This window comes from Microtus oregoni, unplaced genomic scaffold (assembly GCF_018167655.1).
Source record: "Microtus oregoni isolate MIOR12 unplaced genomic scaffold, Mior012 000014F_ref0000157, whole genome shotgun sequence".
NCBI lineage: Eukaryota > Metazoa > Chordata > Mammalia > Rodentia > Cricetidae > Microtus > Microtus oregoni.
In genome coordinates, this window is record NW_024543073.1 from 49,823,113 (window position 1) to 49,838,151 (window position 15,039).

At 44.8% G+C, this 15,039-nt stretch overlaps 1 protein-coding gene across 1 annotated transcript in view; it reads left to right on the top strand.

Moving 5' to 3' along the window:
- Window positions 1-5,599: 5,599 nt before the first annotated feature.
- Clgn (calmegin) overlaps window positions 5,600-15,039 on the top strand; it is a 32,924-nt gene continuing 23,484 nt past the window's right edge. Inside the window, exons 1-5 of the mRNA XM_041663589.1 lie at window positions 5,600-5,718; window positions 10,262-10,414; window positions 11,546-11,622; window positions 12,154-12,212; window positions 14,480-14,621. Coding sequence (XP_041519523.1) covers window positions 10,271-10,414; window positions 11,546-11,622; window positions 12,154-12,212; window positions 14,480-14,621 — 422 coding nt within the window. The 5' untranslated portion in view covers window positions 5,600-5,718; window positions 10,262-10,270. The remainder of the gene's footprint in view (window positions 5,719-10,261; window positions 10,415-11,545; window positions 11,623-12,153; window positions 12,213-14,479; window positions 14,622-15,039) is intronic.

Below are 15,039 nucleotides of genomic sequence, written 5' to 3' on the forward strand. Positions count from 1 at the left end.
AGGACTGCAGAAGGTGAACTGTGGCGTCCATTTCTTCCTCTCCTTTGAGAAGAACAGCAGGCACAGATAGCTTCTACAGAGTTCAAACTTAACTTAAAATTTTGCCTTTTGGTAAATTTTATTTTACCTAATATTTTACTAACAGTCATAAATGCATATGATACATTAGGATCTAAATCGTCTCCCCACACCTATGCCAAGCAAATACAAAAAGTCAAAAGAGCCTCCAGGCGCAGTTCTTCTCAAGAGGCAGCACCTCAAACACTGCGTGCATACATGGTCCTGTAAACCAGTCATCCAGGCCTGCAGCAGAAAGACGGGCAGGTTAGGTCCTTTCAGGGTGTAGGCACTGAAGGCAGACATCCTGATGCTCAAAGGGCCATTTGAACCACGACTGGACTCTGGGAATATGCAAGAGCCAGAAGGATATAGGAAGGAAATGGAAAACAGAGAGACAGACAAAAAAGGAACCGTTACCCAGTTCTTAACTGATTTTCCGTTTTGGGAGCTGGCACACAGCATCTCTAGGAACCTTTCCTGATGTGCCGAGGAGGGGTGCCCTCCGAGTCCACTCTTGCCCATCTCTGCTGCTCACAATGGGCCGGGGTGAATCATGGACCTGGCTCACCACTCAGGATCTCAGACTCAAGGTGTATCAGGAAAGAGACTTAAAGAACTGGTGCCGATTTGAGGGGATAAAAGAACAAGCATTGCTTCATTGGTGACCTGGGCATTTGCTTTACAGCAATAATGTTGAGTCTGTGTTATTAAAATCACCTCTGCAAGGCACATATGTAGGACTGAGTATTGCAGCAGGTCGGCAGAAACCAGATTTGCTGGGTTCTCGGTGAACATTCTTCCTTAAGCTCTGCAGACTGTGGGAGTATGAACCTTTCTCTCTGTATTGATATAAAAAATCATCAGCTGCTCTTTTTGCTTCTGACCATGATGGTCAACTTTCCATCCCTGCAACAAATACCTAAGGCGATCAATTCACAGTGCGGCTATGTGACTCAGCTGTGGAGCTTCTCGTCCATGGCTGACTGGCTGGCACTATTGCTTTTAGGGGTCCTGTGGCAAGGCAGGCAGCATGTCACGGTGCAGAGCAGAGCTCGTCCAATCAGAGCAGAGCAGAGCTCAACCCCTGAGGTCCAGAAAGGGGCCCCAAGGTCTCCTTTGCAGGCAGGTGCCCGGTGATCTGAAGACTTCCCACTGTCCCAACTCCACCATCTTCCATACTCCGAGCTTGGGTCCACAATGGTAAAGGGCACAAAGACCTTGTACTCACAGAAAAGAACTGAGAGAACCAGGAATGTTTCCTTAGTGCAGGAGATAAAATCAAATATCTGCATTCCTTCCAGAAAGTTTAGCATGGAGGCTGTTAACCACTTGGTGACAACTTTCCTGTCTGAAGGGACTGACCTACTAACCCAAATTTCCCCAGAATGATTATTCCAGACTCTTCCCTCTGAGTGTGTCTCTGTAAGGACAAAACCCTCATGCCCTCCACATCACCTCCGTTCTAAGTTTTTAAAGAAAAATCAGCAGCTTTGATAGAGGTCATGGCAGAATACATTGTCTCCATGGCTTGTCTAATTGCTATAGGCAAACATAAGAGAATTATAAGACAATTCCAACAAAATGAGATGTCCCAAGAGGAAAGTAACTTGGGGAGACATTGGGGGAAACAACAGCAGTTAACCCCAAAATGATACTGTCATGTTTGATGGCTCTGTTGCATATTAATTGTTGTCCATGCAGAATCCACACGGGGATAAAGGACACGCCTGTGGTCAGAGACACGATACTGCTTTGCCATGCTAAGGATTGTTTAAATGTTTATGTGGAACAGGCCCTGCCACACTCATTTTTCTCACCGCAAAAATATTATCAGAAGTGAAGAGATGGGTGGTTGAGGACGACTGTCCCCTTTCCTTGGTCCTCTGTTAGCTATTATAATTCTCTTAGGCTTGCTTTACAGCATAAGGCTATAAAGACTTAAATAGCAGCGAACTCTATTTCCAACAATTCGGAATACTTTTAAAAGGCATTCTTTTTTTAAGTTATTTATTTTTAAGATTTATTTATTATGTATACAATATTCTGCCTCGATGTATGCCCACACGCCAGAACATCTAAATTGGAATGATTATATGAATTATTGTTGCCTAGAGACCCTTTTCCAAATTCTATTCTGTTCAAATACGCCTACAAATGAACTGCCTGGCATTAGACTCCCCAAAGTCTGATCCAGGCTGACGAAGTCAATCCGCACTGGGTTTTCATTTCATCTCTTTGTATGGTTTGCTTTCCTATCTGACACCTGCAGGGACTCCCCTCACACACCTGCAGCAAGTGGACCTTTAGGGGAACATTCCAGATTTAGGTTTTAGCAGAGTCTAGTACCTAGCAATGTAGCAATACTTGCATATTAATAGTGATGGTAAATGTCTCTTTATTCTTGGGTAGAGGAGACAGAGACCCTTCAGCCAATAGCCTTTAAGATACCAGCCCACATTGGGTGTGGTCCCATGTATTACAAATGCAGGTGAAAAGCATGCGTGGGCCTCTTGGTTGCTCTTGGTTCCAGTTCCCAGTGCACGCAGAGGACTGTGGATTGCTTCTCTTCCTGTGAGTTTATCCCCAGATAAATAAATCTTTGTTATCCTCCATTCTGGGCTACTGTGGACTCTTTTGTACGCCAACAGACACCTGCTACTACCACAAGTGTGGAAAGATGCCGTGAGGTTATGAACTTAAACACCTCCCGCTCTGTGACAGAACTATGACAGGTCTGAGCAAATAATGGGGGTTCAAATCTGAACAGCTATTTCTCCTGAGAAGATGATTTTTGTTTTTGAAATATTTAAAAAGCACCATTGGCATCCATTTATAGATGCTTTGTGGATTTTAGTAGATACTTCTGCCATCTAATCATGAAGTCATTTGTATGAGTTGTTTTATTATATTTTTTCTCTGTAATCCCAGATAAAATGTGTAATTTTTTTTAAAAAAAGATAGTTCATCAAAATAGGTGCCAGACGGGTGGTGGTGGCGCACGTCTTTAATCCCAGCACTCGGGAGGCAGAGGCAGGCGGATCTCTGTGAGTTCGAGGCCAGCCAGGTCTACAAGAGCTAGTTCCAGGACAGGAACCAAAAAGCTATGGAGAAACCCTGTCTCGAAAAATCCAAAAACGAAAAAAAAAAAGTAGGTGCCAGACATATGGCTTAAGCTGGACAGTTTCCATGGGAAAGTGGGAAGAATTGATAGAAAACGTAAAAAGCACGAAGCATCACCAACCCCCGTGATCACATGATTATGTAAGACGATTCAGCTCAATATATATTTCCTGACACTGAGTATAAGGATTTCCACAGGAAAGGCAAAGTTTTAAAAACCCAAATAGTTAGAGTCCACTATTTCTGAATTGTTTCAGATCACAGCAAATTTCCAAATCCTTTAATGGTGTAAATGTAATATCTAATCTGGAACATGATCTTACGCACACTACATAGCAGCAAATACTAACTGCTCCAAAATTCATCAATGCAGTATCAGCTGTCCATGCCCTCCAAAATCACAGCAAATCGTGTCCCGGTATTGATATCCAGGGTATATGAACCTTAGGAACCTGTTGGAAACTTATTATTCCATTGAATAAATCGGTCTGTAAAAGATCATTTTATTACTTTCATAGAAGCTGGAAAGATAATTGAAAAAAGTTCAACATATATTCCATACAAACATAAAGGGGCTGGAGATGGAACTCAGGGGCAGAGCCTCATAGAAATTTCATGACCCTGCAGGAAAAGAAAAGGTGATGTTGCAGTGCCTGGGTACCTTGACACGCACGTCCTTCCCTACAGTGCTTGTGGGAATAAAGGACAACTCAGCTGACAGAACAGATTTAGAGTGACAGGAGACCGCTACATAGTGCTTAAACAGGTACGCCATATGTTTGTTGACCAGCCACCCAAAGGGCTCCAATTAAAGAATGGCCATGCTCAACAGTGGTGGTCCAACCAGGACTCTTGCATATTGCCGGTAGGAACTGAAGATCACATGGCCACATTGTAACAAGCAGCTAAGCATCTTCCTCAGCAGATGCCCCAGGCATCTCACCCATTCTGCTCCCAGCTCCTGAAGAGGAGACTTGTCTAGGAATGCATCAGTACAATGGGAGCCACACAGCAGTAAGGAGGTGCAAACACTGCGTCCAGACGTGCAGACGAATCTCAGTCATGCTGGCTGGAGGGGAGCCAGAAAAACAAAACAAAATAAAACATTGTTTAAGCTCCATTTCTACCAGATTCCACAAGAAGTCTGTGGTTGCTAGGGATGGGATCAAGAAAGCTTTTGCAAACTGATTTATTCCTTATTTGTTGTGTTCCTTGGGTGTTTGCTTACATGTGCTCAAAGCTGGCAAAGTATATTCAAAACAAATCCAAAGAACCAATTAAAAATAGGATGGTGTCCAAAGACCACCAGAAGTGACTTGGAGACACCTCCTTCCGTTATACCTAGGGCAATTTGGGTGCTGCAGTAATTGAGCAAGGTGATACGATAAACTCAGAACCCATGAAGCCATGCTGAGAGAGGATGGAATCATGACTGGAGATGTATACATTTTTTAAAATTATGTTTCTGTGCCTAATAAAGAATGAAAATGAGTTAAAGTTACTGTATTGAAACCACAGCAAAAATGATTGACACATCCTAAATCAAGGGGGCAGGCTGAGCACAGATGGACAGAAAAGAGGACATTTGCACAGACTCTAAGTCTGGTCACACAAATCAATACTAGATACAAACAATACACGAAACTGGAAGCACACAGAAGGGAAAGAAAGCAGGTAACACCTTCGAGGGATGTACAAAATAAAGCCAACGAAGTGTCTCTGGAAATTATTAATATTGCCAGAATGAAAATATATAATTTATAAGGTTAACATTTAACATGTCATGACGCATGTGAAATCGGAAGTTTCCTGAGCGGCAATCATGAGCACTCAGCTTTTAAAATACAGAAATATATTTTAAAAAATCGACCATATGAAATCTGGTACGCCTGTCTTGACAATCTTCTAAAACCGTGATTGAGATAAAATTCAGGGAGCAAGGGACGTGGCTCAACTGATATAGAGCTTGCCTAGCACACAACAACCGGACTTCACCCCAGCAGTACAGAGTTCCAAAAGTCAGAAAGTAGAGGAAAGAGAGTCTGAAATTTTAGGTCATCGTTGGCTCCACAACTAGTTTGAGACCAGCCTGGACTACTAGATAAGACCCCCTCCCTCCCCGCCACACACACACAAAACAAAACAACCACAAAGAAAAGAGAAAAAAGAAAAGAAAGGAAAGGAAAAGAAAACAAAATTATATCCGTCTGTTCATCCATCCCATCCACCTAGGAGCCAACTAAGGCACGGCACTTAGAAGAGGTCTGCAGAGCTTCAACTCCAGAGAGCTGCTACTGACTTTGGGAGCACTGCTCCCCAGGGTCGCCGCGCGGCCGCTGGGTCCTTAGAGGCGGTTGAGCAGGAGGCTCGCTCACAGGAGCATCCACAGCATCCTCCGGAGCTGCCGCTCGCGCACGCGCAGTTAGCAGTCGCTGCTGGGCTGCTGCCGCCTGGATCGGTCCGGGGAGACGCCGGGGACTGAGTAGCGGCTTGTCGGACACCTGAGCTTCCGCTGCCGGACACAAACTCGCAGGACAGGTGTGTGATCTGCGGGGCCGGGGTGAGGAATCGGGGCCGGGGTGAGGAATCGGGTCCGGATGCCCGGGCCGCACCCCGATCTGAGACTAGAAGGTTCAACTGGGTGCAGCCAGGTGAGGTTGGAGGTTGAGTTCAAGGATAGAGGTGCAGCGAGCTCTTGTCATAGGTGGGCTCTCCCAGCCTCCGCGACAGAGATCAGCCCTGGGTGGAGGGAGCCCCACTTCGAGTCCCTTGGGTCCCCCACCTGCTGCGCCGACGCGGGGGAAGGCCGGGTGCCCTGCTCAGCCTGGAGTCCCTGGAGTCCGTTATCCCAGCAGTTGCCACTGTGGCCCCGTTCCACGGAGCCCTGGCCACGCTCCCAAGAGAGTTCTTCGCACTTTTCTAGAAAACGCAAACAATACCAACTTGGGCTCCTCATAAGCAACCCACTTCTGTGCAATCCATCTCTGCGAAGCCAAAAGGACGCCACCACCAGCAGCACACACACCACCACCATCCAGTGAAGGTGGCCAGAGAGTCCTGGCTGCTACCTAGACACTTGGGCGGAACCTAGCGGGGCTCCTGAGGAGGGAGCCTAAGTGTGTTGAAGTCATTATCTAATGCCTGTTTACTATCAATCAGAGACTTTAGTGAACGTAAGTGGCATCTGCCCCACCCAGGAGGGAGATGCTCTGCAGAGGTTTGTTCTGGGTTAAAAAATAAATGGCTAGGAAGCTGGGTGCTGGAGACAAAAGGTTAAAAACAGAAGCAGACAAATTAGGCGAAACAACGTTCAATGGGAATATATTTTGGAACATGATTAATTTATATTGAAACTTTTCGATGCATAAAATAGTAAATCGTGGTGTTTTGTTTTGTTTACTTGCTTGCTTGCCCTGGAATTTTTACCCCTCTCTGGTAGCCCTCCTTTCGGTAGTTGTAATTTTGACGGCTTTCTAGTCCTCGTCTATTGGTGTGATCATCTAGTCGCGTCGACCCTGTGCCCTGTGCTTTTCTAGTCCGGTCAGGATGGTTTCTAGTGTGTGGCATGTGCTGTTGATGGATGGCCCTGATGGATGCCATTGTGTCAAGGATTCTTTCAGCGCCTGATAATTTTCCTTCTTGACTGTGTAATTAGAAAGCAGGACCCATCGGCTTTGATAGGACTTCAGCTCGGGTCACTCAAGCCTCTCACTTGGCAGGTAAGAAGAGGCCCAGAGTGATTGCCCAGGTCCATTGCCCTCTGGACAGCACTGCTAGCCACTGGCCAGCCACTGCGAAGGCAGCAAGGTCAGGAAGCGGCTACTGTCATTCTGTAGTGAGCTTCTGAAGCCGCATGAGTCAGTTTTCCACCCTCACTCCCCAGGTACACCAACCATGCCTGATACCTCAGCCAGCTAAGGACCTCAACATAGGCAAAAGTCCCCAGTTATGAGAAGAGCCATTTATAGGAGTGTAAGTGTATTAAAAGGGAAGTTCTGGGCTGGAGAGATGGCTCAGTGGTTAAGAACACACACTGCTCTTGCGGAAGCCCTGGAATCAGTTCCCAGCACCCGTGTCGGATACTCACAACCTGTAACTCCAGTTCCAGGGCATCGATGCCCTTTTCTGACCTCCTCTGATACCCACACATATGTTTATATAACAACACAGCAGAAGCACATGTATACAAAATTAAAGTTTTAAAAAATATGTAGGCAAATACTCAGAATGAAGACTCAGTCTTGGAAGAAGCGATCTGTGGTAAGAACTACTGACAGTGGTTTAAGCAGGGTCCAGGTTAAGAAATGTTGCTAGGAAATGCCAGGCTTGCAAGAAGGCAGGGGCTGGTTCTGAAGGTTAGCGAGAGTGGGAAGGACACAGTGACAGCTAGGAATATCTGTCAGGGAGGTCACGTCCCTAACAATGGCTGAGGCACGGAAATGTGTTCTTTCATTCCACAAACGCCCTCCTAATGAGATTGGTTACCAGAGACCCCGGGGACTCATGGCGCTGTACTCTGCTTTGCTTTCTGGTGGACTCCTTCCCAGCCCAAGTCCATACACATAGGACGGCTTTGGTGACTAGAGGTGATGTTACAGAAAAGGGAAATAAACCAGGCACAGTGGTGCACACCCCTAATCCCAGCACTCGGGAGGCAGAGGCAGGCAGGTATCTCTGATTTTGAGGCCAGCTTGGTCTACACATTAAGTTCTAGGACAGCAAGGACTAAACAGAGAGATCCTGCCTCAAAAATCAAAACTAAAAATTACATTTATTTGTGAGTTGGGTGGTGGAACACTTGGCACGTGTGTGGCGGTCAGAGGCCAGCTTTGGGAAATTAGTTCTCTCTGATGTGGGTCCTGGGGATTGACCTAGGTTCTGGGGCCATCTTGATGGGCACAGTCAGCATATTTCATCTCAGAGGAAAAAGTAAGTTCAAATTAAAGAAAGTGTCGAGTCATCTTTGAGAGTGAATAACTCATCTTTGAAGAGTGATCTCTGAAGTGTAGAGTTCGGGAATCCTCAGATAGCTTTCATAGGAAGAAGCAAAAAGAACATACAGGACGACAGCAGAGCATGGTGGTGAAGGCCTGCAGTCCCGGTGCTGGGGAGGCAGAGACAGCCCTGGGTCCCGGGGCACAGGCATTGTGGGAAATACTGTGGAAGCATCTCGGAAATTAAAAACGGAATTGTCATATGATCAAGTGATTAGGTATATATCCCCTTTATTAATTCTCTTGTTGCTGAGACATAATACTAGATAAATGCAACTTAAGGAGAGAAGGCTTTTTCTGGCTTACAGTCTGCAGGGCCACAGTCCGTGTTACTGAGAAGGCATGGCAGCCAGAGAGGAGCCTGCAGTCAGGAAGCAGAGAGAGATGAACACTGGTGCTCAGCTCACTTTCTCCTTTTCCTTCCAGTTTGGGGCCCAGCCCACTTACTAAGAATCGGTCTTCATACCTCAATCAACTCATGCTAGAAATCCCCGTGAGCAGGCCTGCCTAGAAGCTCTCCTCTGTGTGAGTCTAGGTTCTATTAAGTGGACAATACTACCATCCAGAAAGTTCTAAAGTCATATTGATACTCTTTGAAAGAAATTTTTTTAACATCTATTTATTTACCCGTGTGTGTTTTGTCTCTCCATAAAGACGGCAGTATCTGAATACAGAAAGCACCTATTAAGGTAGATTTCTGTTTAGTGGTTTTGAAAATGTGCATTTTCAAAGTATACATTCAACCTTTAGGAGAAATCAAGCTTATCTGGTCCAGATATTAAAGTTTTGATCTGAAAAGGGGTTGTGTCAGTTGAACTAGGTAGGTAGAATAATGCTTTCTGTGATGTTTTATAAACTGTTTTAATTATATATAATTTATATACTATCAAGTTCAGCTTCCTATTTTATGTAATTATATTTAGAGTTGGGTAATCATTACCAAATTTTAATATTGGCTATTTCATCACCCTAAGTGCCCTTTAGCAATTCTGGTGACTGTAGTACCATCCCTGTCTGCTCCATCTTTCTTACATGGTCCCATATATGTCCATAGCTGTCTATTGTCTGAACAGTTTTAGAGTTCTAAGACTCTACTTTGAAAATGTCCCCATGTTGATGTTAGCTTTGAGGAATGAGTAGCATGCATGATGATGATGTGTTATTGTATGACCGCTTTTGAATCAATGACTCTTTTTTTTTTAGATTTATTTATTATATATACAACATTCTGCCTCCACGTATGCCCACATGCCAGAGGAGGGCGCCAGATCTCAGTACAGATGGTTGTGAGCCACCATGTGGTTGCTGGGAATTGAACTCAGGACCTCTGGAAGAGCAGCCAGTGCTCTTAACCGCTGAGCCATCTCTCCAGCCCCCTGAATCAATGACTCTTAACTGTCTGGGTGCCAACAAGTCTGTTGGCACCAAGGGGGAGATCTTGAATTAGCATATGCTAATGAGAGCGGGTGAGAACATAATCACATAAAGCAAGCCATTCTGTTAAGAGGACAGCAGGTTGCGTTTGGCATTTTTCCTAGCAGAAGGGACAGCAGTTATGCAGCGTCTGAAGAGACCTGTGGTCAGATAATCATGTGATGACCATGGAATTATAGAAAGAGCGAGGTTCCTGGCGGACAACTTGCTACGGCATGGAATTTGATTTTTGGCAAACACTCCTATGTTAAATGTAAAAATCCCTTAGTTTTTGGTGTTTAGATGTAAGTGGACTCCAGCTTTGTAATTATCAAATGTTTAATTTTGCATATACTTAAGCTTCATTATTTGAAATAATATAAGTGAAAAATTAGGCATCATTATAGCTTTTTTCTTTTCAATGAATCAACATGTTATTTGCGTTTGATAGACACTGTTGCGAAATCTTTATATTTTTATACCATTCACTTTTTGATTTTGGAAGAAAACTTAGACCTGAAAATCTGAAGTTATTTTACTTGTCCAAGGCTTAATTTAAATAATGTTGCTGGCAATGAAAGCATTCCCAGAATAAAGGGGAAATTGATTCTTCCTGTGGTTCTTACCACACAGCCTCCATGCCTGACTTTTCACTGGCTGCTTTAATTTCACAGGTAGTCGCTATGCGTTTCCAAGGTGTTGGTCTGTGCTTGGGTCTTCTGGCCATCGCTGTCAATGCAGAATTCGTGAGTGACGGTGTTGAGGTGGAAGACGCCAGTGAGAATTCAGAAGAGAGTAGTATTAAAGAAGACGAACCTTCCTCAGGGGTAAGACGGTTGAGACGTGAGTTGTAAGCTCTTCTTCCCGTGGTCATAGGAGTGACAGGTCTCTCTAGACACATCCCCTTCCTCCTGACGGGGTCAGGCTTCTCAGGGCGTAGAAAAATGTTGCTTTTTCCATCAGTGTCCTTCAAGTGCCGACAGCAAACATTGCTTGTGACACCGACCCGAGTTGTGCTCAGCGAGTCTGGGAGGTTTTTGCTGGTTAAAGAGGACCGAGTTCTTTAGCAAAGACAAAGGCCTTGAGTTCTAGTTCTAACGATATCAGACCTTTCCAGACAAAATGGAAGGTGCCATAACTTGTGGTTTTTCAATAAGTAAAGAAGTGGCTTCCATTTCTCTGTGGGTAGAAGTTACCACACAAGGAGGTCGGATTTTAAAGGCAGAAGTGACAAGGTGGCTTCAGTGGGGCTGAGCCAGGACCTTGCCTCTGCTGTCAAGGTGTGTGTCCTGAGGTGGTGACCGGCAGGCGCCTTGGGACTTTACAGAGGTTTTGGTTCATCTACTCGAACCGTCTGGAGTCTCCACACTGAGTGTATTCACATGGAATCCTGCGATGACCAGAAGCCACTCTCCTTCCATGCTAGCCTCTGTTTGGAGGGCCCAGGTCATAAATAGGAAGTTCTCACAGATTCCATTGCTTCATCTCATCTTCAGTGAGTTTTTAATATGGAAATGTAAGTGTTAATATTTGTTTGTCATGAATATTTTGGTTCCCATTTAAATTTCAATCTCTGCAAAGGCATTTCTTTTGAAACCTAGTCCTATAATCTACAAAGTAATGCTGAATAAACCAACATCTGGAGCAAATATCCTGCTAATGGGGTCTTTAAAAGTGGAATCTTTAGAACATGGACACGTGTGCTAGCCCCTCATAAGTGTATTTGGTGAGATGACAAGATGTGGGGGAAAAACACCCAACATTATATTCCCAGACACCAGTTGTCCAAAGTGGCAGGTGTCGTTGACATTATTCAGACAAGAGCTTTGCAACAAGAGCCCGTGTCACCTGGAGTCTCTACTGTCAATGTGCACCGTGTACTAGGTTCTGAACTGTCAGGATGACTTCAGATATTTGCAAAAATGAATAACTTTGGCTTTAAAAAATCTCTTTTCTAGGCTATTAAATATAAGACACCTCTACCTATAGGAGAAGTGTACTTTACGGAAACGTTCGACAGTGGGAGGCTGGCTGGGTGAGTACTCCTGCAGGAGAGCGTCTACTTCCACTCGCCGGGTTTCCTGAAGCTATTGGTCTCTGAGAATGGCTCTCCTGTGTCTTGGCAGAATAATTTTAAGCTACGTATTTATACAAAGAGAGACGCAAATTCGCAATGCAAAGAAAACCCACAGCATTTCCTCGTTCTCTAGGGCAGACATTAACAGTGGCTGTTCCCGAGCTTCTGTTGCAGCCACAGCGATGGTGTGCCTATCTGTGCTGGTTAACACCAATGGCTAGAATGCTCCAGAGCCTCTGCTAGTCCTTAGCTATGTGCTCCACCCCATTTCCCACTCCGAGACTGAGCTCACTCCCACACCAATATGGAAGAGCAGACTCTTCCTGGGAGGATGCGCAGACTAGATTAACTGGCTAACTTCTTGATACTAATTCATTTTGAATGAAAACTGATTATGTTGGCTAATATCTTGAATTTTTACATTCATTTTATCTATAAACTGCAAATCTTATTTTAATGGCAAATATCTGTCTTCACCTTTATTTACAGGTGGGTCTTATCAAAAGCAAAGAAGGATGATAAGGATTCAGAAATTTCCATATATGATGGTAAAATACTTATTTAAGTATTAGATAACAATAGCCCATGTTCACTAGCTTTTGAGATTATATTTTTGTTAAATTATGCTGGTCACAAGGGCCACCTGGCCCTCACAATGTAATGCTCGATTTTTCACACTGTTCCTCTTCAGTGTTGCAGGGATTGCCTGATTGAGCCAGTTTCTGACTCTTAAATTTAGCTGGACTTTGACCACAGGGGGTTAGCTTGCACGGTGCTGTTCTGGATGTTTGACCTCAAGCCTGGGCACTCATAGATCAAGAGCAGAGGTGGATTATGACCTCTGCAGCCCTCAGCTTCAGCCTTGCCCATCATCCACAGGGGCCCTGGTGGGGCTGTCTGCAGGCTCGGCTGTGGAAGTGTCTTTCAGGGTCATATTTTCTTCCCGAGAAAGGCTACTTGGAAAATGACAGAAGGACTGTCTGCCTTCTGGTCTAGAAGCAGCCTCCTCAAGCATCCTGTGTCCTGTGCTGCAGGGGACCAGGATGGGGGGTGTCACACAAGCATACGGCTAGAGCTCAGACTCAGCACGTGCAACAGACCTCCGTTGTCAGTTTCCTTCTCGCAGCTTCCGTTGTGTAAGATGTAGACTGTGCCTGCCTTCATCTATACAAACTGTCCTCTATCCCACATGGACCATGCGAAGGTCAATCTAAAGCCGTTTATAGAACTGCTCCCCTTAAAGAAACGATGAGTCTAGGGAATACACTGCTAAAAATAATCCACTAAGCCCGGCATCACTAAAACCCAGAATGTTTGATTTAAGCAACTGTGTTTAAGCACTTTACAGTCTTGTTTTGTTTTGTTTTGTTTTAAGAAAAACGAAGCCAAATGTTCACTCTGTAAAAGCATAAGATGGGGGTGTGCTTTAGGGAGACCTGCGGGCTTTTATTTTTAAGACGGGTCTTACTATGTCCCCCAGGTTGCCCTCAGCCATGCGCTCCCCTGCCAGAGCTCTCTGAGTGCCATGTGAGCAGACGCGTACAATGTGTTGCTCTCGAAAATCTTTAAGATTTCTTTTTAAATCCCAAAAGTCCATACAAAACGACAGACTAAACCTCAAGCTGCTTTGGTCATAAGAGTTGTGGCAGTTGCATTGTTTTTAGAAAGAAAAAAGCAGTCTCGAGCATTAGTGATTTAATTAGTGTCCATAAATATCACTGTGAGTTGAAACATCGTAACAAAATCACCATCTTTTGCCGAGTTGAGCTTAGTTGGAACAAACATGCATAATTTTCAAACATCTAATTTTGAAATTAAGATAAGTTGATTTTCCCCCTATTTTAAAGGAGAACAGAGTGATGTCCAACACAGAACTCTGGGACTCCAGTCAGCCCGGCTGCGTAGCCCCATGGTCTCAAGGCAGGAACACTCAGATCCGGAAGGCTGAACTCCCGGGCCGGAGCCCCAGCTGGGCTTTGTTACTGGCTGGCTTAGTGCTTCTCTGGGGTGCTGCTGCTTTCTGGCCCAAAGCTCTTTCGGTCGCGTGACTTAACCGGGGCGGGGTTTGTCTGGTGAGATAGTTTTCCAGCGCGGTTGAAGTACCTGCAGCAGCTGCCATGAAGATGCTTGAAGTGTTGCCTGCATTTCCTAGTCGGTTGGCTCCACCCTGGGGCAGACTGCTCAGCTTGTCTCATAGGAGTTTTTAAATAGCTCGTCTTTTGTGTGGGGTTTTTTCTTTTCATCTTAATTTAAGTGTCCTACAAGGCAAACTTTGCTCTTGGTCAAAAGGGTGCGCTTGGACAGGAAGGGCACTTGCTTTTATACACTGTTTTTTAAAGTCAGCATTCACAGACCTTATGAGACAAACTGTATTTTATCATTTGTTTTATTGAAAGTAGGTCAAGAAAACCTAATTGCATCCATTTTAGAAGTGTACCTGCCGTGTTATTTATTAGTCTTCCGAGTTGAGGCTAACGAAATGAAACCAGTTTCTGAACACTGGCAAGGAAAAGAAAAGGGGAGGGGTGGGAAGTAGAGGAGAGAGAGAGAAAGGAAGAGAAAGGGTGGGGAGAAAGAGATGGGGTGGGCGAGTGAGAGGTGGAGGGTAAGGGAATGATGAAAAGGGAAATGAGGAGGAGAAAGGAGAGGGGGAAAGGAAGGGAACTACAAACTGCAGATATTATTTCCTGATGCATTATTTGGTTTTATTTTTCCGTAGTCAGTTTTCATGGGAAAGAGCACTGCTCAGGACTGCTGGGAGGCCATCTTCTGTGCGTCTTCTGTTTTCGCTCACTTACTTCGCTTTCTCCTTTAGGAAGATGGGAAATAGAGGAGCTGAAGGAAGACCAGGTGCCTGGCGACCGAGGGCTGGTTCTGAAGTCTAAGGCCAAGCACCATGCAATATCTGCCGTCCTCAATAAACCCTTTATTTTCTCTGATAGACCTTTGATAGTTCAGTAAGTTTTAAGACTTTTTAATTGGTATTAGTTTGGTATAATTCGGCATCTGAATGTATGTCAGGTTTTGCTGCTATGTACAACAACAAAAAAAAAATCCGCATTTCCCTTTCCAGATCCGTATACAAATGCACACAGCCATAACCACACCCTGGTCTCTGGGGGACAAATGGCTTAGTGATAAACTATACATCGCGTGTCCGGTACACACAATTCTATCACCACGAAGGATGGTGAAGTCACACCTTTATCTTAGTTTTTCTAGTTCCTTGCTGATAGGGTAGGCCTAACCCTATCAAACCATAAGCATGGCCAGCTTATGACCTGTTCATGCCTAGCCACTCAAGGGCTGCAGACTGATTCTAGGAGGAAACCCTGTCTGCACGTCGGTGTCTGCCCACAAAGCCCCACGCTGCCA